The following is a 26,823-nucleotide window of genomic DNA, read 5'->3' on the forward strand; positions in this document are numbered from 1 at the left end:
TGTTCTTACAAATAAGACATTAAGAATAAGAAACTATATTCTTACCACACCAATAGCTTCCAAAGCGAATAGCACGGTGCCAAAGAAGAGTGGGAAATCTCCAATTTTTCCGGCGGGCAATTTCCCTTCTAGGGAGGGGGTATCTCTGAATATGTAATACAAAATGATTCCGAAACTGACGATGGTCACCGCATTAGCTATAGCTGAGAACGGCGCCAGGTACTTGAGATCCTTAACCCAGTTGATAAGAACCAGAGGCAAAAGGATGTATAGCATTACTTCTGTGACGGTAACAGATAGTTTGAAGTGTTCTATCAAAACATAGTGTATATTTTCGGACACGAAAACTACATACACGCAACATGTGCCGATCTGATAAATAAGGAGGAAAGCGTTCACCACGTGCCTGTAACAATGTATAAAAGTATTTTATAGATTACATATATTATAAGTACTTATATAAGAGACCGTGTACGCAACGGTTGTGGGTTCGATTGCCTTCATTTGCTCTGGTATCATGGCACAAAGCACGGGTTGAGTTCCACCACTCAACACCCAATGCCTCGAAAATTCCACGGTAAGTGGGGAACGGAGTGTCTTAACACTTGGTTCCTTCTGCTTTCAATGCTATAAGCCAAAAGAAACAATATTCTTTGTTTAATAAAAAATAAACAGTAAACAAATATATTGCTAAGGAATGAAATATCATAAAATCGGTATATTTATATTCGTAGATCAGCACTCCTGGTTATGTTAATTTATAATTAACCCGTCGAGAAACGGCCTTCACATTATAATAATCAAACGGGTACGACGTGAATGTTGATGTTGACTTGCAGAACGAAACCTCTAGAGTACTGAAGGGAATTTTATTATAGTTATTTTATACTATGTATGCAAATAATATTTTATTTGCATACATAGTATATATGTATAGGAAATCTACCTATGTATATAAAATTTGTCTTTACCGGTAAGTAAATGACAATATGGCGCATAGAAAAAAATTGATGTATGAGTCATGAAAACAAGTGAGCAACTACTACTCAAATTCTAAAAAGTTTATTAACATATTAAGACTATTATTTTTTTATAAACAGTTGCACAAATCATAATTCTTATATCATTAAATACTTTTGTGTAGAACTTACGCGGCGTAAGGTGCACAGGCCTTGCACCAGTCGGGGCCTTCAGACAGCGCCGCCTCGGCCGCAGCAGTATATGTCAGGGAGGGCACTTTCCGCCGCTTGCATAACACGTAGCAGGAGTCCAAGAGCACATGTATACAGTATGTGCACAGCACCCCGATGACAATGGTTCCGATAGTACCCACTACGTACCCAGATTTAGAGAAGGCATGAGGCATTGCTAAAATACCTGTACCTAAACTGCCTTTTAACAAATGCAGGAGGGTTTCTGTGTTTCTGCAACAATACGAGTAAAATAAGTGCGTTATAGATATAGTAAGTAATCTACAAGGTGGAAGAGGCAGCGCTTCTTTTACTGAAACTGCATATAGGGTAAAATATTTCAAACCCAGAATAAAAAAAATAATCAAGGTACCTCAACAGTTTAGACGTAGGATTTTTTTTTCATTTCACGATTTTTATCCATACCTGTATTTCGTGTCACGCACACATACGTATGCGACGTTGCCGCTTCGACAGGTAAGTGTGTGCGTGCCTATGTTATACTTTACAAATGGTGTTTTATTTTAAAACGATAATTTTATTATTTATTTTGTTTGAAAAAATACTTTTTCATTTTTGGTAATTATTTTTTTTCCGAATTATATTAGGCTTTTATAGAGTAGTTAAAACTGTGGTTTCATTTAAAGTGGTGCTGACAATTCCACTCTGTATATTATAGTTAATAATTGGAGCTTCCCTGTGAAACGCCAATGTGCAACACTAGCTTACACCGCATTGTTGACACAATAAACTAAATACATGTTGCATATTTCATTGCGATAAAAAAGTGGTAAGTATGTCAGTATTATAGGAGATACATCGTTCAGTATTAGTGTATCTACATTCTATATACAACGGGAGCTGTTAAAGTTCTCAAGATTTTGAAGTAATCTAAACTTAAGTCGAGTACCTACTTTTACTTGTAGATTTACATAAAATCAAACTACTCATATATAATATCAGATAATATTGCCCCTATATCCGTTAATTACGCAGATATGTAGATAATACGCTAATACAAACGTTATGTTATATAATGTTTATGATTTACATCTATAAACAATATACATAGTATATATTTTAATATGAGAGCAGTTACCTCTGTTATCATGGAAATGGTTAATAGTTTATGCAAAAAATATTCTTATTTATAATTTTCCTTTATGTTTTCAATTCAATACTCATTCTTTTTAATATTTCAAAGCATAGAATACATTTTTTTAAATCTATAGGGCGTATTCCTATCTTTAGGGCGTATTCCTTTTTTTTATGATTAACTAAGTACCTACATAAAACCAGTTAAATATCATTGTTAGATTCGGTTCTATAATATTTGTAACAGATACATTTTTTATATAAGAGATATCAATACGCTTTACCTTTAGGAAAAGTTGATAAACGTGAGGAGTACTTTCTGTTGACATAAAAAATGAGGGTCTAATGTGGAACACTAGCTGCCCAGCTAAGCTTTATGAGACATAATTAACCGGCTTAAAATAAATTGTTCTACGTGTTCAGCACTTGCTGATGACGTTTGAAATCTGAAGGATCTAGAATATTTAATTTAAAATAACAGGACGTCGAAGGAAACTAGATAAACTGGTTCATTCGATGGCTCTCTATAAAAAAAATGTTACTTAAGTATTTGAAACAATATCCTTCATTTTCTTATAAACATCATTATTATTTAGAATTGCTTTCTTATTACTTCAATACTAATAATATAAATCTAAATTAAATAATTCGTTTTGTGTTAGATAGTCCCTCTATCTAGGAAAACTATAGGCTATATTTATCAAATATATGACCAATTGGATTGGAGTTACGATAAAAAATGTAGGTGTGCCGTACGCACATAGGCATCTTATCCTGTAAGCATTAATGTATGAAACTAACGCAGCTTAGTCTTTGCACGAAATGTCTATTTGATTGTTACTCTTTGCATGCCATAGTATATAATGCGACGCTGAATTAATTATAAGGAGAGCTACAACACTCTCGTTAAACTGGAGAACTTGTGATCATCGGTGTGTGAGCTCATAAACGGTAAAGGTACGCAAAAATTATATGTTCTTCTTCAAAAGTTCGTGATAGCTAATGTCTATCTCCTAAGGATAACCTACAGTATTCATTTTAATGCAAAAAAAAAGGCTTAAATACATTAGAAATTATGTCCGTTTACTGTAGATCATAATTACCTTTTAAGTTATCAGCTACTTAAAAGGCAGTAGAAGATAAAGATATCCTCTATTATTACTTTATCAGTCCAAAGCGACACGCAGCGGCTTTGCACGGGTTCTCTATGAAAGTACTTATGAAGGTGCTAATGTGGTGTTAGTGCGTGTGGTGTTTTCTATCATCTTTTTCTATCTATATAATTAGGGATAAAATATTACTGTTTTTAATAACCCTTATAGGATCGCTTTTCTGTCTGTCTGTATAAGCGTTGGTCCGTCTGTCAAGACCATTTATCTCAAGATTTCGTGAATGTATCAAGCTGAAATTAATATCAAATATCCAAATATACAGTACTGGAAGCTCGACTGGTTGTGGGTTCGATCCCCACTCGAGGAAATGAAATATTTTCATTGAGGCAATGCGCGGCGTTTTGTTCCGCCACTCATCTCGTTGTGTCTCCAGAATTCGGTGGATAATGTGGAACGGAGTATCTTAACACTAGATTCTCTCTGCCTACCATGCCGTGTACGGGATACAGCGTGAGGCTGATTTAATTTGTTTTAAAATAAAAATAAAAAAAAAAAAAATTCAAAAGATACGAGCCTTTATACTTAGTTTTTGCCAGTTTGAATTATCTGCGTTATTAATCCTATTGGGTACTTTATGTTGGTTCAAAATTATGAAATTGAATAACGAGTTAGAACTAACAGTTCCCATAAAAACAATATACTCATATTTTCCAAAATTTGGTAATATACTTGAATATTGCCAAAAATAAAAAAATACATTCCTACTTATATTTTTCAGACCACTCGAGGATATACCTCCAGAATTCTGGTTCCATCTGCCCACCGTGCTGTGTGCGAAATACAGCGTGAAGGTTTAATAGAAAATGTTTAGTTTATTCATGTCTGTCTAGGTAAGTGGTAGCTACGCGCTCACCGCAAATACGGTTTTTCCCCTCTCGATTTTACAGAAAACCGGGATAAAATTAGTGTATATGTTGCTCCACAATCCCCTCCTTTGAGTAATAATTCCATAAAAATGGGTTTAGGTAATTCGAAGATTAATTAGCATAGGAAAACAGAAAACAGACAGAGAAATGCAAATTGACTGTTTGTTTTAGTATATCTATATAAGTACACTTGCAATAACGTAGTTATTTTGAAGTCACAGACAGACACTTTAATTTAATTTATAATATGTTTAGATATATATGCACGATCAAAGTTGCGGGAGCTGCTAGTACGTAATAATGTACCTATCTTACGCTCAGTTGTCAATTGTCATTGGAACAAGCTACAATAATTCTGATCACGAAACATAAATACTAAAACCTTAAGTTCTCATTCGAGTTGTTTAACCTTTTAAAACAACGAATACAGGAAAATTGTCAAGATGTCGAGGACAAATACTCAGAGATAACAATTACGATCGGGGGTTCCCCGCCGCTATTAAATAAAATATAAAAAGGCTTCTGATTGTAAAACCTACCTATATGGGCCATATTGGTTATTTCCCGTATAAATTTTAAGATATATACTCGTATGTAGGCTTACATAGATTAATATATTATACATATATTCTTTACCAAAATGAGAATAAATAACTTTATTATGACATTTTATTCTTAAAGAATTGTAATATATGTACCTATCTACTTACGCATACAAATTTTTACACATTTATGCGGAATTTACAGGATATTAGTTATGCTAATAAAAATATCATCAATATAAAATATTACATTAAATATATCAAATAATTATTATAGATAAATAAAAATATAAAAGAAAAACCGGATAATCTCGCAGTTGGTAGGATTCGAACCTACGCTCCCAGAGGGAAACTGATTTCTAGTCAGTCGCCTTAACCGCTCGGCCACAACTGCTTAGTGACTTAAATTTATAAACTAGAAATACAACCCTCCTCTTTCAGTTTAACTGAAAATATTAAAATTTTAATAAAAAAACTAAATTCCGACATTAAAAAATACACCTAAAACTGTTATAAGCAAACTATTTAAACTCCTTTAAAAAAATAAACTTGACGAAATGCATTTTTAAATATTTTTTACATAATAACCACAGTGAAATTCAGAGTAAAGTGATCGTAATTCGTATACCCTAATGCCTAATATCGCTTAATACTACTTAGATCGTGTTCTTCTTCTAAGCCACACACTACCTTAAAAGGCAATAAAAAATAGTCTAATAAGGCATAATAAGACATTAAATAAGGCACGTTCGTAAGACGGCGGCGTTGAGAATCACTTTACATCAACTAAAATTTGCCTTAAATTCGAAATGGCATCGATATCAGTAACTGAGTATATACCTACTAGCGGCCCGCCCGCGGCTTCGCCTGCTTGAACTACGTTATTCTTAATTTCTGTCTCCATGAGTACTTACGTCCTATAAGTGAGTCCATCCAAAATTTGAGACTCCTAGCATTTGTAGTAACGATGTTTCATATAAACTTTCAACCCCAAAAACAACCCCTTAGAAGTCGAATATTGCAAATTCCCGTCTTAGCGAGCACCTACGTCCTATAAATAACTCCTATGCAAAATTTGAAACCTTTAGCTCTGGTAGACTCTGAGATTTCGTGATGAGTGAGTGAGTGACCTTTCGATTTTATATATATAGATAGATAGTACCTCCTCTGCTATGTATGTAAATACTTTAATTTATTTTATTGAGTTTTTTTAAGTAGTAATGTAAGTAATAGTAAATGTTAAGTTAGCAAATATTTTACGTCTTTCTTTGTTTTAGTAAATGCGGAAATGGAATATATTATTTTCAATTTCCTAGCAAAACAAAGAACAGCGTTGAATTACACGGAACATGGAAATTAGACAAGGAACTTGGGATATTTATTTACTCTAGATTCTCTCTGCCTACTCTACTGTAGGAGGAAGATGAAGAAAGACAGTCACTTCGAATGATCGCTAACAGTATATGACGTGACGCAAGTACGTGACGTCACGTACGTCTAGGTGATGGGTGCCTGCGTGATGGGAAATCAGATAGCTGTTTAATCTTATTCAGCTCTTAGTAGCATATAACTTTATAAATGTAACATAAGAGGAAAAATATTTAAGCAACACAATAAAAAATAAAGTTAATATCTTATGTTTGTAGCTTGTACTGATTGTTACATAATATGTTGAATTTTTCGTCAATTTTCCTATCTTAACAACTCACATACATAATAAATAAAGTGACTCTTGAACTTATATATGTAAGTAATTAAAACTTTACCGTATGACAAAGTGTAATTATAAGAAATAAATAAACAACATGAATGAAAATAACGTTGTTTGCGATGCTATAATATTTGTAGGATGAATAGGAAAATCCTTGCAACGCAGGCATGACGCGTTATGGAGGAAATTAGTAAGAGGAAAGGGTAGAAGGATGCAAAATTGAAATGTTTCATTGTAAATTGTCACAATATGACTGACCTAGCTAGTACTCGCTAGTATATCTTATGCATACCATTAAGATAACATTTAAATTTTTAGTATGTCTTTTGCTTACTGTATAAAATTAATAATTATATCAAAAAATACTCACGTGGTAGGATGTTCTACAACTCTGTTGTCGTAAGGCTCGTATTCTTCTACTTCTTGCACGTTCTTTTCTTTCATATTAACGAGGAAGATGCCTTTGTCTTCCGGCCTTTTCTTTTCATCTTTGACGGGTGATAAGCTGTAGAAGTATAATTAGTAAATAAATATTCTCCTAACATTACAATTTAGCTTAATTATAGTTGGTGTCCAAAAGAAATCAAATTTGTATTGAATTTAATTATACTCAAATAGCTAGAAATTTTACAATGAAAATTAAAATTTTCACTCTGGCCGCTTAGATATATAACAAAACTGCACAAAATTATATTAAAAGTCACAAAAAAAGATCAAAATAAATGACGTTACATTCAACTGACTTACTTTGCCATGTCTTTCGATTGCTAGGAGACCTGTTTACATGTATTGATTTATAGACGCTATTGCAACGTCACTCAAGGTTGTATTTTAAGTGATTTTAAAAAAATATTTTAAAAATATTACTTATTTCAAATCGATTTCTTTTAAACGTTAACTATGAGGTAATACTTATATTTTTCACACGCTAAGGTTATCAGTGGACTCGAAGTAGATGCAAGTTATTTGCGAATATAACGCTAGGTCAAGAAAATCAAGTAACATATAGAAACTAGGTCGGATGCGTATTTTGGAAATATAATAATTTACGATGCTAAACCTCGTAGTGATCTGTTCGGTTTGATGAATAACAGATGATATTGAAAATCCGTTTTATGTGACCTACTTCGTGGTATTCCGTTACAGCTATAAAATTATTTCACATTATAACTACATATAATTACGTTTTATGTTTAGTTATATTTAAACAAACGCTACACAATGATGCATGAATATGGACGTAGGAATAAAGGGGGCAGAATGTACCGTGCCCATCCCTTATCAGTCTTGTGCCCACCCCATAAATATTACTACCGAGAAATTGGCAAGCCTTTACACGAACACACTTCTAAGAATAATTTCTGTTCCCACTGGAAAAAAACTTTAGATATGCCCATGTGCGTTCCTATATACTTATAATTTTATATATTATAATTATTATAGGCACTTTTCAGTTTGGAAATGTGTGAAATTATCGTCAATATAAATTCAAAAAGATCCTCCTCGACAAATAAAACACAATGGGTGATTAGCCACTGGCGTCAGCAGGCTGTCAGGCTGTCACTGTAGCCAGGATCTAGATTTGAATTGATTGACTCATCTATTCACATTCTGAAATTTTATAGTTAACAACAGAATAACTGTAAATAAGTAAACAATGACAGTTTATGTAATTGTTATACGAGATAAACAATAGTATGTATGGAGTACGTAACACTTACTAGAATAGGTCAATGTCTAAATAAGTGAGTGTTGCTCTTATACTTGATTATTTATTTCTTAGTTACAAGAAACTCATTACATATAAAATAATATATTATACTCGAGTAAACGAGCTCGAAGTAAAATATAAAGTTATTATACCAATTATAACCTATTCCATTTGTATGTGCTTATATGAAACGAAGTAGGCAGATTATGTCTTTCTCTTATTGTTGGAATTAATCTTGTAGGAAGCCGAAAGTTCTTCGCTATATTATAATTTGTTTAGAGACTATGCGAATGCGAGAACAATTTGATTATGATTATGATTATGAAGAAATTTTAGAGTCGCTATAAAGTATTTAAGTTCAAGTAGTTAATGTATTAAATAAATATACAAGTACTAGCGGCCTTCGCCTGCGTGAACTACGTTATTATTAATTTCTGTCCCCATGAGTACTTACGTCCTATAAGTGACGTCCATGCAAAATTTGAGACTTCTAGCATTTGTAGTAACGAAGTTTCATACAAATTTTCAACCCCAAAAACAACCCCTTAGAAGTCGAATATTGCAAAGTCCCGTCTTAGCGAGCACCTACGTCCTATAAATAACTCCTATGTAAAATTTGAGATTCCCTAGCACTTGTAGTTTCTGAGATTTCTTGAGTTGAGTGACCTTTAGATTTTATATATATAGATATACCTCTGTGGCAGAAAATCATCGGGCTCGAAGGAAGGGTTGACCATAGGGCCGCTCTGCCTGCGGGCCCATTTTTCCGCTTCCTGAAACAAAAATAATATTATAAGTTAATAAATAGCACAGGTAAGTTACGAAGAAATTAAACGACGGAGACACAAGTGATTTGTCATACTAACTGTTTATATGAATAGCAATCCATGTAACGTGGTTATTACAATTAATAGTTAATGATAGACTTGTTTCACCGCTAGCCGATACTCCCACGCAATCTTTGATATGGCAACGGCACGCACCACTCCCATACTATTTGTACAATGGCGCGAAAACTGTGCCGATGTCCTCCGATTACTGTTACTAAATTTTATTTTTTCTCGTTTGTATCTGGCATATAGGAGGGAAGGAGAGAACCTAGTGTTAAGACTCCACACTCTCCGCCGAATTTTCCACCCGTTTTCTAAGGCCGTCATGGCGCAGTGGCACGAGCTTTTTACTGTAAACCCGACGGTTCTGGGTTCGATTTCAACACGGAGGAATTAATTATTATTTATTAATACTTTCAGTTCTTTGTACTAAAAAGGCAGGGCTTGAGCTTCATCACTCAACACTGAATACTCGAAATTTTATTCATTTTTAATATTCGAAATCAATAATTTTGTATAGATTACTTCATACAGGTATCGATATTAAATCTTAATAATCATACAGGTATCGATATTAAATCTTAATAATCTATTTAAAATTATTTATTAAGGTATTTTAAATTAGTCATAAAATATATAAATATGATAAAATGATACGAGATGTTAATGAAAACCATTTTTTTTAACATAAATTTAGTAATGTTTTATGTAAACAACAAAGGTTTCATGAGAAAGATAAAAATAAGTAAAATATGAATAAATGGTTATTTAACTTATTAACATAAATCGTGATGTTTACGCTCCGTCAAAACCAGAACAAAATTACCAAAATATCAATTGATTTCTTAGAAATGTTCAACAAAATGCGTGAAGAAGTAATTTAGATGTATTAAGTATATTTAAACTTGTGAGCGTTGAGAATTTTAGATATATTTTAAAATATATTTACGCGAAAGAGATGGACGGTTCGTTGTTATTAAGAAATCAAATTAAATATTTATTTAAACAGATGAGATTCTTGTTTTTTGATAACTATATAGATAAAATTTAACTTCCTTTGAATTTAAATGGAAAATTGTCTTATAAAATATGGCTTCTAAACGAAGGATCCTTAGATTTCTCGTTTATTTACAATTTGGACAGAAGAAAAACAGTGAAGTTTGCCAATTAGTGCCCTTGTTCTTGCTTTTGATTTACACTAATTAAGTATGGCCTTCATCCGTCAGATCAGAACAAGCACGTTTCGTTATAATATATTTATGGAATAACAAAATATACCTAATATATATTAAGATGTGAACTAAGGGTATTAGTTGCCTTATTTCTATATAAATAAATAATAACATAGTACAATTTAGTGAGAATTTACAATATATATGTAAGATATAGTTAATTATATAACAAAAAATGCTTTGCAAGTAGGATGAAACATGCACGAATTATGCAGTGACGAACCGAATCTTCTAAATGCCTGGAAGTGTTAGATTATACGCAATAAGAAACTTTAAATGTAGGTGGAACGTCTTGATGATGTAAATATAGTCGTTTTTCTTTAAATAAACTCTTTAATGTCGCAACTTTTAATTTTACATACATGATTCGTGATTTTGATCAGGAATTACTAAATTCATTTTCAGCTTCACACCGTATCCGTATTCCGAATGTATCAAGGTAGGCAGAGGGCCCCTTTTGGAGGCATTGCGTTTCTGGCTTCTTTTTATTTCAATACTAAATCATATATAACTAAACGTCGAAGTTTGGCCAGGCCCCCTTTGTCCTGTTCGGGCCTAACGACTGGCATCCTGTGTGCGAATGTCTCAATTATCAAGTTGGATATCGCAATCACTACAACTAGCCATCTATCCGTATCGTCTACGCGTTTGTACTACAATTGAAGGGATAAAGGCACGAGATATTATTTATTTCCTTCAATGAATGCAACTCGAAGGAGTGATGGTGTGAAGTTGTCATTGTGCCAATTTAAATTAAATTAATAATTGAAATTAAATTTCCATCTATATTAATTGACTCGACAAAGGAAACAGGAACCACCTGTAATCAAGAAGTTTGTTTATAGTCCAGTAGGTACCATGACAATGTGATAACAATAACAGAAAATTATTCATAATAACAACTTTGTGCTTACACAGTATATAAAATGCAAAGTAGCTTTTTATTTAATGTGCATATAGTATACCAAAGATTCGGATATTTTATATATACTTTTAAATTTATTCTAGATCATAACCTAGTCATAAGACAAACACCTGTTTAAATATTTCTAAATGTTAATATTTCACTTCATAGCTTCACGCAGTATCTTGCATGTAGCAGCGTAGGCAGTGGGAACCTGGGAAGTGTTAGGACAATCCGATCACCACTTACCGTCGAATTAAAAAAAAAAAAACATGCATGTGGAGTGGTGAAACTTAACGCCGTGCTCTGTCATGTTACTATGAGCGAGAAAATGAATATATTAAGTGACTCATTTACTCGAGTGGAAATCGAACCCAAAACTACCGCGTTTACATACACACGGTGTGCCACTGCGCCACTATTAGGTTCCTTAAACATGTTGGATAATAGGTACTTGTCGTCTTGCCATAAAATAAATATTGTTATAAAGAAAAACAACATTGTTATATTATAGTGCGCATGCACGTACTTATGGTGGTTTTTTTCTATTTTGAGATATATTCTACTATTTAATTTTTTTTGTTACTTATAGCATAGATAGCTAACTAATATATACATCATATATATAATTTTGATAGATTTCAATTCATGGGGTGGAATGAGGTTTCAATTCATGGGGCGACTCCAAAAATTAAACTTATTTTATTTATAACAATAACATAGCCATGCTCAATTTCAATTTGATTAAGATATCTATAATAGATATTCGGAAAATAAACTTTGACGCTAAGGGTACCCCATAACTCCCTCATTATAACCCCAACTACAAAATAATTGTGTGTCGCTCTATTAAAAATAATTCATTAGAAGCCTTTTGTCGCAAGTCAAGAATAGTGTTGTCTTTATGTAATTACAATATACCTACTTATATGAAAAGCTTAATTAAAAAAAAACTAAAACAAACACAGGTAAGGTAAACCCTTACTACAATTTTTTTAGACAATATTAATTTTTTTTTAGACATTAGACATTTTTTAAATGTAACACGTAATTGTCTGTGCTTATTTCGAATATTGTCAGTCACTAGTCATACTGTATTCCTAAAAATAATAATCTCTACATCTATTTACATTTGGAATTTGGTTTTGTAAAAGAAAATTACTAGAACTTGACATGTTGCAAAACTTGAGCAAACAGGATTATTTGAGTAAACATTTATGGCTAGACTTTGGCTAATCCAATTAAACTGTAACCGATATGGTGTTATTCAAATCTCTACGACATTTCCAGAACTTTTGCCGCGTGTTTCATATTTTAGAGTCCTGTCTGAGACTGGTTGTGGGGAAAGCTCTACTCGAGACAAAGCGCGCCGTTGAGTTACGAGGGATACAGCGTGAAGCTGATTTATTTTGAATAATAATCATAATTCAAATTCAAATTCTAATTCAAATTCTAATTCAAATTCAAAATATTCTTTATTCAAATAAGCAATTATTATAAACACTTTTGAATCGTCGAATGAACATATGAACAAAAAGCTACCACCGGTTCGGGAGGCAGTTCTGCTGGGAAGACCCGGCAAGAAACTCAACAGTTGCTCTTTTCAAAATCAATGGTACAATCTATTACATTTGCTGGCAGCCATCCTGCATTACATTCAATAGACTTATTATTCAAACATATACCTACACAATCTTAGTATACTTTTGTATTCTTAACATCTTGAAAATAGATTGAAAATAGTCCACAAAAGCAAGAACTACCATTATTTTCATAAATGAGTAATTGAACTAACGAATCATCATTGTAAGCGAATTATTTAATATAAAAGAAATTGAAAAATAAATATTTAAACATATGTTACGCGAGATATTAAAGTTAAACGACGCGACGGTCAAACAGACGAGTGTTTGCTAGATACTCGAAATACCGAGCACGTACATCACCTAGCCGACGCTTCGTTAGTGGAAAATAACTAAGAATTTGCGTTCTAATTACTATATCTTTACCTTGTTGCAATTATCCGTAAGGAAAATCGACATTAAATATTTTATAACGACAATGGCGATAATTTATGTTATTTGTTGTTTCTTTTATTATCCAATTAATAACAAATTTTATAGAATAAGTCCTTAAAGTAAATAGATATTAGATTATAACTTCCGAAGGACATTCTGATTGAAAATTATAAGCAATATATTTCAATATAAAAAAAAACTGTTTATTAGTTTCTTCTTAAAGACTAAATCTAAGTATGTCCGACTTTGCATACGAAATAAAATGTACTAGTGTTAGAACTCTACGTAATTGTAATAAGTGATATGTATCACCCAATAACAATACTTCACACGAGTTTTCTTCCAATAAGGGCCGTTGCTACAAGCAACTGCCCCCGATTGACACAATTTCATTGCTTTTATAATCTTTTTCACCTACGCCTACCCTCTTTCACACGAGTTTGCTAACACTAGATTAAATGAAATGAAAATATATTGACATATAATATACCTACGTAACTAATTGTATGCATATTGGATATTTCTAGTTTTACATTGTAAACATATATTTTAATAGGATTTTAAATATATTACTTGTATCAATTACTTATCTACATTGTATATATATCTGTCACAATGTAAAAAGTCACATTGAATTATTCTGGTATGAACGCTCATAGCATCGGCGTTTATAAGCGAAATTGTTTAACGTTAGTAATATCTTAAAATACAAATCCTAGGTTGGAATTACTCCAAAATAGAATAGACAATATTTTCGCATTTATTTCAATGTTTTTAGGGATACAAACATATTTAAAGGTTCTAATAGTCGCCCTAAGATTTAAGCTTAATTGAGAATCATTAAAAACATTAAAACCTACTAAATTCTGTTTACTGTTAATTATTTACAAACAAGATGAACACTATACGGATTTCTAATTTAAGCTTCGTGATTCAGAGTCGTATATACTCGTGTTTAGAAGACTTGAATACGAAGGTCAAATTTTAAAATATATCTTTATTTTAACCGTGCCTACTTCCACAAAGTTGACATTATATAGAATCACTCACCGTAGAGAAAATGTTATTTTGAGGCCGCCAACAATTATAAATTATTATTATTAATAATAAATCACTATGTTATACGCTAACTCAGTAACAACCAGAGTTGGAAAACTACTTTTTTTGCTAATCTGTTTAATTATCATAATGTTATATTAGTTATTATAAATTGAAGACTCGGGTTCTTGATTTGTACGTAAGTATTTTGTATGTATAGAAATAGATGAATAAAATAGTTCTTAAATATTGATATCCAAATATTTTAAATATTAATATTGTTTGAAAGCTTATCTTAGTTAATATGTTTCAGCATATGGAATTTAAATTGTTACGTTTTTTAGCTTCAGGTTGTATCCCGAATATAGCGGGGTACGCAGAGGGAACCTAGTGTTAAGTCACTCCGTTCCCCATTGAGACACTTCCGTTCCAATATTTTTCGCTGACTTCTGAAGGCATTGAGTGTAGAGTGACAGAACTCACTGTAGCGCTTTCCCTCATTACCAGAAAATGCGTGGAAATGAAAATATGAAATAATTTAATGACTGGCATTAAACTATACTGTTGTTAAAAAAACTTTTTTTAAATATGGTCGTAATTTAAATGTATTTAATCTAGTGCCATCTACAGCTCTTAGGCTTCTCCACTATAAAGCCAAACGTGAAATTCGAAATTCGTCAGAGTTGTTGGTATTATTTTTTTTTTTTAATAAAATAAACAAGTTTAATTTAATAACAATATATATATATAATAAGTAAATTAAGTATAGCCATTTTAGGTGACAAGGTCCATTACGTAAGTAGGCACACTGCACAGTCTGTGCCAGTAGTTTCACTGGAGTTGAGGTTCGAATTTACAAATCAAAATTAAACTTCAGTATCTATAAAAATATGTGGTCGATATACCTATTTAATTTTATTACTTGTTTTAATTTTATTAATATTTTTATTTCCTTTCTCCGTACAATCAAAAAGTTTATATTAATATTGCCTTTTTTTTTTGTATTATATCACGTTTCTAAAAATTTTACAAAACAATCATTTGACAACAGTCATAGAACTCTATATAGGAAGTAAATTTTATTTTTACGCTAAATTTTATGAACCATTCTCGTTACGTTATTATTATTCAAATATACACAGATACATATATACCTAATAGAATAGAGTAGGTACCTAGGTATCATAGAGAACTTATCATTGAAATTAAAAGTGGACTCCGACCTAAGAATTCCTATCAGAAGCTATAATATTATAATGTTTATTACTCGTGGACTTATCGTGAAATGATAATTTAGAGACTATCTGATGTCATAAGAACACTTGTTTAAATTGTAGCAAAAACTTGCTCTGCTATACCGGTCCATTCTCTTATAAGATTACCAAAACGCGGCTTCGTTACAACATCTTTACATGAATTCATCTAATGTATATGCTATAAATACTGTATAGTTTCATCTAAATTCGTCCAGTAGTTTTTGCGTGAAAATGGAACAAACAACCATCCTCACAAACTTCTCTAGTATTTGAAACACTTTAAATAAATCTAAAGAATAATAATCTCAAAATTAATTCCAGGCTTCGGTACTTTTGCACAGTATTGTTTATATTCATTTCAATCATACCAACTTCATGAGAAACTTGCGTCATTCTATGATTGAAGATTTTAAATTTATTAAATAATATTATTTATTATTCTTATAAATAATTAAAATATAAGAAGACAAATAAGACTCGCCAAGTTTCGTTTATTATTTAGCATTACAGCATAAAATTGAAAAACATTATAATGTGTTTTTAAGGTTCTTTAATTTTAGACACATATAGGGAAATAAGGGCGTAAGGGGCACACCAGACTCCCCACCCCAACACTTACTCGTACAATGAACTATGTCTATAAGAATTTTGTTTTTACTAATAGGCAACCATTTTACATCCGCCTTAGATCTGCCAGCGACGGCAAGTACTTTTTTAAATTTTTTTCTAACGATAGTTGTTTTGAAGAAACCATTTTAGCTGTTCTGACGTCCCTATCGCGTTCACGGAGCACGATAGGGTATTATGTATGTTTATTTTAATCCCCAAGAAAATATAGTTAAAGAACGAGATTAAAATAAATGGGTGATGGTTCCGTTCCTTTTAAGGTAAAAAAGGAACCCTTTTAAGATCAAATTGTTGTCCGTCCGTCTGTCTGTATCAGAGATATTGAGTTGAAATTCAAACTAAGATACGCTCTCTTGATTTCCTTAAAAAAATCATATCTTTATATTTACTAAAAAAAAAAAGATATGGCCGTTTATATCGCAAAACATGCGTATTTTACTGTAAAAGAAAATCAAAACTCATATGGTACTTCCGGTTGACCCAGAATTATGAAATTTGGCACCTAGCATCTACAAGTAGTACTGGTTCAGAAAATAATCTAAAAACTATAGATTTATCTTTCAATCCTAAAAATAATAGGCTTAAAAGGGGAGCAAAAGTTGCTAGTTCAAGTAAGGTATCAGATGAAAGGGCTCTGGTTTTTTCTGAAATTGAAGTTTAGCTCGCATTTCAGAAAAATGTAATCCAATTTCTGTACGGAATCCTCAGTAGGCGAGCCGACTCGCGCTTGTTTATTTCTTTTTTATCTTAACGTACCCGTTATGTCCATCCTTGCTATATATTAATAATGTCAATGACTAACATAGTATATAACTATGTAAATATATATGACCATATCGCAGAGATAGTCATTTTGATTTAACCCCACTGTGGTGGGATGGGTGCAATGTATGCAAGCAAGAACATCAAGGTTCCATCACACCTATACCACAATGTCAATAAAATTAGCAGAAAAATTGCAAACGATATTTCTTAAATTTATCTTCTATTTTATCCGATGCAAAGTGCAAAGAAATTTAGACAAAAGTTTATATATAAAGAAAAAGTTAAAAGCCATCAATCTTTGTCTAACGAGCTAGCCACAGCCAATCGACGTCAGTACGCCGACGCAGCGCTAACGTAACGCGACGCCGGCGCCTGCCAATTTAAATTGTTGCTTTCTGAAATTCTGTAAATCACCAAGGATCAAAATTTACTAAACAAGTTTCTATTTCTCTATATTATAATCTATATATATAAAATCGAAAGGTCACTCACTCATCACGAAATCTCAGAAACTACATATTCTAGGAATCTGAAATTTTGTATAGGAGTTACTTATAGGACGTAGGTGTTCGCTAAGACGGGAATTTGTAATATTCGACTTCTAAGGGGTTGTTTTTGGGGTTGAAAGTTTGTATGAAACTTCGTTACTAATGACATTTGTGTTTGTCATTCGTTACTAAATGCTAGGAGTCTCAAATTTTGCATAGACGTCACTAGGACGTACCCATGGAGACAGAAATTAATAATAATATAGTTCACGCGGGTGCAACCGCGAGCGGGCCGCTAGTTATTATATAATATTTAGTTTCAAAGTATTTCTAAGCTCTGTACCTTTGCAAGGTCAAAAAAAGATATTACTTACTTACTAATTGAAAACTATTTATTGGTGATAGGTGACAACTAATTTATTGTATGATTCAATTTAAATAACACTTATATTTATTTAGGTGATATTTATAATAAGAACATAGACAAAATTAAACAATATATATATTATGTAGGTACTTACGAGTATAATATATGAGTGTATTCTAACATATATATATAGACAAATATTAAAAGATCTATGGTCTGTGACCTTGAGGAAAACATCTAATAAAAATATCGCCGAAAGATAAATTATAACATGTGATAATCAATAGTATTTATGGGAATGTGTTAATATTCAAGTAATGTGCAGTTGGCACAGAGCCGAAGCTGTATCTGCAGTTTAGCATGTACATACATGCACATGCATCTCTCTTGCCCTTACCACGGCAGCACGAGGCAGTAGCGTGCTGTCTATATATCTATGTGTATATTTTAGTCATAATACTAAAAAAAACTAATTATATAGAACAACTCAAAATTTCATATGAAATATTTATTATTAAATTTAATTATTAATTAAATGTCAGATTTTTATTTTGATAACCTTCTTTACATATTATTTGTAATATTTTCCTTATATTCTCAACATACTTATTGTAGTTTTCAAAGATAATTTATTTATACTTTGTATACGTATATAGGGGAATTGTGCTCAAGATGGCATACTATGATAAGATGACACACTACCAATATTGATGAAACTATTAGCGCTAAGTGCGATCTTGTGACGTTTTAGGGAGTGTCTGTAGATGCAGCTAGTGCTTAAATTCAGTATGGCTGAAAGTAAATGCAGATGGGCAAGTAATTCATGTTTTCGTTATTTTCAATTGCAACAAATTTTTCTTTCGCTTTTGCTCGGTGGTGAAAAGACATGTAAGATAAAGATTTTCTATTTGAACTAATTATAAATGTATAATACGATTATTATATGACACAACTAACGCTAAAAGCGCATCTTAACCTATAAACTTTTGTCACAACGGTTAAAATTAAATTCATATATCTATTGGGTAAGATGACATACAAAACGTGAGTATAAGATGACATACTATCTTACCCTTATAAATAGAATCGATGTATTTTTTTTGCTTTACCTACAAAATGCCTGGTAATTACAAACGAATATATATTGGTCACAAGAAGACATGGATAAGGCTGCTAGAGCAAGGGCATTCAATAGCCGCAAGTGACGAAGCTTATTTCCCTTTTAGAAAAGGATGTGACTGATAACGGAATTCAACCTCATAAAATTTGCAACATGTATGAATCTGACCTTGATACTGTTTAAAAGCCCCCCAGCAAAGAAGAAATAATTTATTTGTGAACTATGCTCGACAAATAATGATGATATTTTTATGCCACATACTAAGTATGTCATTTTACCCTGTAGATATGTCGTCTTACACTGGTCGCCCTAAGTGCGATTTTTGTTTGCTTTTATGATGTTTGAAAGATGATTGTTCTGAAACTAAAATAATTTCGTTGATTATGAAATATACAATAGTATACGCAATATGCTGTTCTTAGATGACTTTATTTATTTGAAATATTTGTCTTCAAACAAAAAGTATGTCATCTTAAGCACAATTCCCCTAATATTTAATTTAACATAGGCACGACATTATCTTAGGTTTTTTATGGTCATTTGATTCAATGGTTCGATTTCCAATCAGGAAAATAAATTGTTTTTGTTTGCCCGCTTTGAATTGTAACATCAACTTAAATTTGTGTGGAAAACGAAACGAAGCACGGAGAGTTTTGATACTAGGTTGTCTCTGCCCACCACCTGCAAGTTCTAATGACAATGAATGCTAAATGGAAAGAGAATGCAACGGCCTATAAAGTCCACGTAAATGCATAAAATTGCGGGCGGCCAACAGATAATAAAAACAGTTATAGAGGTCGTTAATCTTTTTGGTGTAAATATTTTATTTTTTTTTCAAGTAAAGTACCTACAAACAACAACTGCGTCGTTTATTTCTCATTTACATATAAAATCATCTACATTGCGTAATTGTAAAGATTCCACACGTTTCCAAGTATCTTATAAGCACAACATGTAAATAAACATTAAGGACACTTTATTTCCGATCTGCATATTTAAATATCTATAAACTAATACGATTCTTGTCTTATCTAAAACCTTTTTTTAAAAAATAATATTTGATCCATTACTTTATTCTTGCTTAAATGTCTCCGCAAATAATACAATATAAGCTTGAAGTTAGAACCGAACGTAAAAAAAATTCTTCAAAAGCTTTTAGGAATCTGTAACAGTAAGGTTTTTGTCATAATATTCTACTTCTTAGACTAGTGTATATTTATTACAATTTATACACGATTAAATACCTCAAAAAGTACGCAAAATTTGAGAAGAGTGTTGGGATAAATGGTCAACTGATATTCATAAGTAAAATATATAAATACAAAAGTGTGCTTCGTTGTAATGCTACTCCTCCTAGACCGTTAAGCCTACAGCTTTCAAATTTTACAGGAACGTTGTGAATGACGCGGTGAACGATCCCAGCGAAGTTTGGTGATAATTGTTATTGTAGTTTTTGTTTAAATGCCCCCTGCCAGATGGGCCGACGACAATAAGAGGTTGACGGGAAGCGGATGGGTCCGGAGTGCTGAGGGTCGAGTGTGGTGGCGAGGATTGGGGAATGTCTATGTCCAGCAGTGGACAAAAGATGGCTGTTGATGATGACGATGATGATTAAATGGTCAAAATGCGTCCCATAGAGTTAAGCTGTGAAACAGAAAATTTCGCAAAATAGCTTCGCTCCGCTTCACCCGCTGTATATGGCGGACCCTAGTAATTAATTATGTACTAAGAAAATTTTCTTTTACACGAACAAGAAGACAAAAAAGGGTATATAATTGTAACATTCGAAATATGTCATAGAATAAAAACATAACAGAAACAGATAATATTCATAAATATTATAGTTTCACCGTTGATCGTTCCTTTCACCGCTCCTTGTCCCAGAGGGGGAGGAAAGCAAAAATTTTCCATCAAGACCGGTTCCCCGCGACGACCGGTCTGCCTCCTCTATGGGAGCACGTGGTGTCGCTATTGCGTCGTACTGCGAGACGGCGTCGTGCGAACACTGTACCAAACACATCAGCTCAACCACTTTCAAATCACTTCTTTCGACATATTTAATTACATTAGGTGACGCTCTTGCGTAATTACAGAACTTCGAGGGAAAAATGTATAAAATGTATATATGTATAATGTATAAATGTATAAAAATGTATGTGCAAGTTTAGTTTAATTTACTATTGAAGTGGAACCTAATTTCAATAATCGTCGTTTATTGTTGGATATAAGTAACGTAACACTAGTTAAAATAAATAAAGATTATTTAAATAAAAGTAGAGCTAGCAGATTGTAGAGATTTTAGTACCTACACATTATATTAGACCATCTGGATCTAGATAGCAAATTTTTGTATTATGCCTAAGTTCTCTTAACGATATAAATATCTAGTACATCATTGAGTACAATATACTATTAATCCGAAATTCATTATAAAGGAATGGATATTTTGTGGCTCTTTAGTAAGGAATAAAAAATATCCTTAGGATTTTGCTAATGCACTTCAATAAAATTACATGCGTAATATAGAAATAGATTTAAAATTAAATGATTGATTTGTCCAGATTAATACTTTTCAATATTTCCGATAAGAATATTCTATAGGAATATAAACCTTAAGTTTGAGCGTCAAATGTAAAAAGTCATCAAAGGCGACGGCCGCTTGATGCAGCAACAGGTAAAATGCACGACCAGTAAAATCCGCATATAACCGGTCCGACAGCTCAGATTGTAGGTTGATTGAGCAAAATGAGATGCTATTGCACACCAATGCAATTGCTCAAATAATTAATATTTATATAATTGTCTTACATTTTTTATTTTAAATTTATATGTTTTAAATATAAAACAAAGTAGTAATAAATGTATGGCAAAAGTTAAATAAAGCTTTAAGATATTGACATAATAGTGTAATTTGTAGATCTGGAATATATGGCAAAGATGTGGTATTTTTCGTTAACAAATGTAAAGTATCAAAACTTAAGGCCGTCGTGATAATATATCTAAATTTTTGCTCTAAATTTCAATGATAAAACTATACAAATGTCAATTAAAATGAGAAATATCCACGATCCAACAAAACGCATGAAATTACAGGAAACAGTAGTATGTCTTATATAGGAAATATATGTGCATCACAATTATTTATTTTCATTAAATAATTTAAACGAAACTGAAGTAGCATATATTTTTTATCAAGATATTATTATTATTTTGGATATGCACCATAGATAATATTTCAATACACTTTTATAAAAAATATATACGAAATTCTATTTACACATTTAGCGAAATTGATCCTTATAATATTTTATTTGCATGAAAATTTATTTAAATTTTTCTTAAGTACTGACATCCTACAGGTTAATATAGGTTTCGCCGACTTACGGAACAGGTTATTCCCAAGTATCAGATAACAAATAAGTACTAACGTGAGCTCAAATGTATATTAATCTACAGGAATATCCATTTGTGAAATATATTCAAATATTTTTTAAATTTTCTATAAGATATTTTTATACAATAATTTTTGCATCTAAAAGGAATTATAGATGAAAAATGTGTTGAAATGCTTAAAATATTCTCAGATAGAGCCTCGAATACATTCTACCATTCAACATAGTCTGGGATAAAAATAATTATAAGAAAACAAAAAACTCGACTGCATAAAAGTAAAAAGGAAAAACAAGCCCAATAATTATTTAGGTTTATCAGTCGAGACCTATTCTTCAACCAATTAAATTTTCACAGGAAGCTTCAACGATATTTTTTTTTTATTTTGACAATATGGCGTCCAGTTGTAGTTAAGATGTATTTTTATTATTGTCCTACCTTTAGCGATGGTCGCAAAGTTTACATACTTAGACTGATAAACAAATTACTCTGTCGGGTAAAAAATATAATTAATAGCTATTAACCAGTTCATTATTTGACAAAATGATTACGTTATAATTGGTCACTAAGAAATATGTATATTCTAACACTACTTGTACAATATACGACTCCTTTGCACATGCCAGTACCGACAAAGTCGATTTACTTATTTAGTTCCCAGACTAGAGGAAATGCCGCTAGACGTGCGTACAGTTGAGGTCACCAGGTTATCATATCATTTTATACTTCGATCGCTATTCAAGGCCAAACATTTGTGACTCATCGCGTAAATGCGTTGACAAATATTTTTTTTAGGATTGTACTTTTTTAAGGAACAAAGGAACCCTTATACGATCATTCTGTCTGTCTGTCTGTCTGTCAAGAACCTTTATCTCAGTAACGCTTGGAGATATAGAATTGAAATTCAAACCATATACACAAATTTGTGGTCGCATGATTTCCTGAGAAATATGTTTTTTATTTCTATATTTATTCAAAAAAAAAAATGGCCGCTTTACCGCAAAAAACGCGTATTGGACACTACGCAGGGAATCAAATTCATAGGGTACTTTCGGTTGACCTAGAATTATGAAATTTGGTAGTTAATACTTAAAGATAGTACTAGTTCAGGAAAAAATTCTGAATCGTATACATTTGTGAATAAATCTTAAAAAAATAATAGCCTTAAATAGCAAACAACGCGTATTTCGACACTGTAAAGAGAATCAAAATTAATACGGTATTTCCGATTAAGTAAAAATTATGAAATTTGGCAGAGCTGCTCTACAGGATACTAATTCTTAAAAAAATATGAAAACTATACATTTTTGGTTAAATCCTAAAAAATAATAACCTTAAAAGGGGGGCAAAATTTGACATTGAAGTCGCTACTTTAAGTGAAGTATCAGATGAAAGGGCTCTGGTCCTACTAAGTAGACTTCAGCTAAGTATGAAAATTTCAGAAAATGCTTGAGACCTCCAATACTTGTACGGGACCCTCGGTGGGAGAGCCAGACTCGCGCTTGTCCAGTTGTTTTATTATATTTTTGTTATATTTTAAAGGTTTTTATAAAGAAAATCGTATATAGTTAAGTAAAAATACACCTACCTGTAGTAAAATACGCCTACTGATATCTCTAGCTAATTATTAAGCATGGCTTCCTATAAATTAGAACATTTAAGGAAAAATATCAAAGAACAAGAGGAAATACTCGACATGAATTGTCTAAAGAGATTGTGTCATCAAGTTTTCTTATCTGTACTAATATAATAAAGCGGAAGAGTTTGTTTGTTTGTTTGTTTATTTGTTTGTTTGAACGCTAAGATCTTTGGATCTACTGGTCCGTTTTACTTTGTTTTTGTTTTGTATGAAAGCTGCATTCTTCAGAAGTGCTATAGGCTATATAACATAACATTACACATATAAACTAATATATTTTAAAGTAGTTTCTAATTTAACATGCAATTTATTCTGCCATGTTAATAACAACCGTCGCGTCGCTACGCAACCGTTACCGCGACATTTTGATATTCATCCTTATGAAAATAAATATTATAGTCACTTTTAGCATTTTATCTAGATTGAAATTATAGTTTCCTGTATAACATTCTAATAAATAATTAAGGAGATGTCACTGATTCGAAATGACCTAGCCTTCGGGCAACACAGTATGAGTATGACCGACGCGAAAATATTCTTATAGTTCAAGCAGGCGTAGCCGCGTCCGGGTCCACTAGTAGTTTATAAAAACATTACGTATAAATAATATCCGTATGAAGATATATGTATATACATATAGGTAAGCTATACAAATATTATTATAGACATTTGAATTAACATAAAGTTTTTTTTATTATCATTCTTTTGTAATTTGAATAAATATTAAAAACTATTTTACGGCCAAGTAAAATTTTGTAATACTAAAACAAATACAAGCGATGTTAGTCTACATATATGTATATGTTTTCCATTCGGCAATGTCAAGTGCGACCGGGAGGCGTGCCTAGTAGCATAATATAAATACTAACGTAAGCCGAGCTATTGTTAACTCATTCATCAGTGTAAGTAGAACGGCGTGGGCAGTCACAACCCGTATCCTCTAGTACACATGATTTTTGTACTTAATATGACCTAGTGTCATATTCTATTAATATGGCTGTTTTAAATATCAAGATTGTGTAGTTAGGAAATAATCCCTTTTATGATATTTGTTATAAACTAGGCGAAAAAGGCGAAAGGCAAAAAATTTCGCTTGAAATTTGTGGGAAGAAACAGAACAAATCATCACATTATTTTTTTTTTAACTAAGCTAAACACTTCTTCATAAAAACTAAAGCTACTCTTCATATTTTTTATTCAGTTGAACATACTGATTAATTTTCAAACAGCGCTCATTCAGAATTGTGAAACAGAAAAATCCAGGGAAAACTATAAAATGACTTCCTTAAGATCTTACCGAAGTGGGTAAAATGTATTTCAAGTATTACAGACGAAGAACGGAAGATAGCGATTAAAATACACGAAAACGAAATTATAAATAACGTTAAAATGTATTTTTAAACGAAAACTTACGAAATTTGCTATAAAAACGCCCATTTCATCGTTTACTATACGATGTTATTGATGTCACAAGTTTTATATGTAGTCCTTTCTAATCATGTCCATAATACGTCCAGTTGCGAATGCAGCTCAGAATGCAGAGGAAGTGACAATCTTTATCTTAACACTTTGCACAGCATTGTACTGGAGTCGAGCAATTGAAATCAATTTAAATACAATCTCAGATTTTTTGTATCGTAATGGGAATAAAATATCATATTTTATCTTTTATTATTTCTAATAGGTATTTGTAATAAATATACGTTGTAAATTGTTATAATTATTTTACCTGTGCGCATGCGACGCGGAAATAAACTAGTTGTCCTTCGGTTGTACTAACTATAATCATTCTTCACAATAGAGCATTGATTAATATCTTTATGTTTCTTTTTTAGTCTTTTTAGTGAAAATATTGTCTATATATGTATAATAAAGTGGACTTTTTTAATAAAAAAAATGTATTCCTTAAGGAAACCTCCATAAGACTTTCTTGCTAAAGATTGAATGAAATGAAGCTATTTTACTTTAGCAATCAACAAGTTGATGTTTAGTTTAAATTTTATTCCATCCTAAATGTCTACAGACTTCTTTTCCAAAAAGGAGGAGGGTCTATATTCGACAACTATATCTTTATATGTGTCCCACGATTTCTCCATCATTTGTGAACTGATTTTGAAAATATAGTTTTATTTCAAAGATATTTTGCCATCTCATTTTTACTATTACCACCAAATCAGGATTTAATGATGGTAACACAGGGAAATCCGGGAAATATATTCATTTCATACATTACATTTCCTTCAAATTGTATAACTATTTGTTTTACATAATTTCTTTTAATAATCAAATATTTGCTTCTAGTTGTCAAGTTGTCATCGTGTGTTTACTTTGCTGAGCTGATGATGATAGGAGGCTCAACTCCTCAACGATTGTTTGGGGGATATTTTTTTTTAAATATTATAATATTAAAACATAAGGCAAGTGGTGTTCTATCAAATTATGAAACTTAAGTTACCTTGCTCGCATTAACTTGTTGTGACAGATTAATTTCAAATACAAGGTCCATACTAAAAGTAGGCGCTTACCTACGACAGGGTGCTAAGTACAAATCAATTTAAAATCTATTCAAGTGTTTAAGGAGAAGATAAGATAAGATAAAGCTTACACTTGTTTAAAGTAAGATATGCGTAAGTGTTTTATAAAAATCATAGCTAAAGGTTTATAAACGTTTTTTGCTTCTCACTGTATTTCGCATGTAGCAGAGCAAAGAAATGAAAATATTAAATATTTCATTTCCTCGAGTGGGAATCGAACTTAGATCCTGTCACGTTTACAGTCCCACGCCAGACTGGGCTCGTCGTTTACGAGTAGTGTTTTAACATTCACTAAATATTATTGCAATAAGTTTGATATTCACTATTA

At 31.8% G+C, this 26,823-nt stretch overlaps 1 protein-coding gene and 1 non-coding gene across 2 annotated transcripts in view; both read right to left on the bottom strand.

Annotated features, from left to right (window-relative positions):
• The window catches only part of LOC146527112 (proton-coupled amino acid transporter-like protein acs), a 35,934-nt gene that overhangs the window by 1,992 nt on the left and 7,119 nt on the right, over positions 1-26,823 (bottom strand). The window contains exons 2-5 of the mRNA XM_085205478.1: positions 8,981-9,060; positions 6,947-7,081; positions 1,152-1,424; positions 46-406 (exon numbers count right to left, since the gene is read on the bottom strand). Of these exons, the coding sequence (XP_085061604.1) occupies positions 46-406; positions 1,152-1,424; positions 6,947-7,081; positions 8,981-9,060 (849 nt within the window). The remainder of the gene's footprint in view (positions 1-45; positions 407-1,151; positions 1,425-6,946; positions 7,082-8,980; positions 9,061-26,823) is intronic.
• TRNAS-AGA (transfer RNA serine (anticodon AGA)) lies at positions 5,178-5,259 on the bottom strand. Its single transcript has one exon. It is a non-coding gene; the product is annotated as a tRNA-Ser (tRNA).

This window comes from Heliconius melpomene, chromosome 21 (assembly GCF_056956725.1).
Source record: "Heliconius melpomene rosina isolate 202511_hmr_F chromosome 21, ASM5695672v1, whole genome shotgun sequence".
Classification (NCBI taxonomy): domain Eukaryota; kingdom Metazoa; phylum Arthropoda; class Insecta; order Lepidoptera; family Nymphalidae; genus Heliconius; species Heliconius melpomene.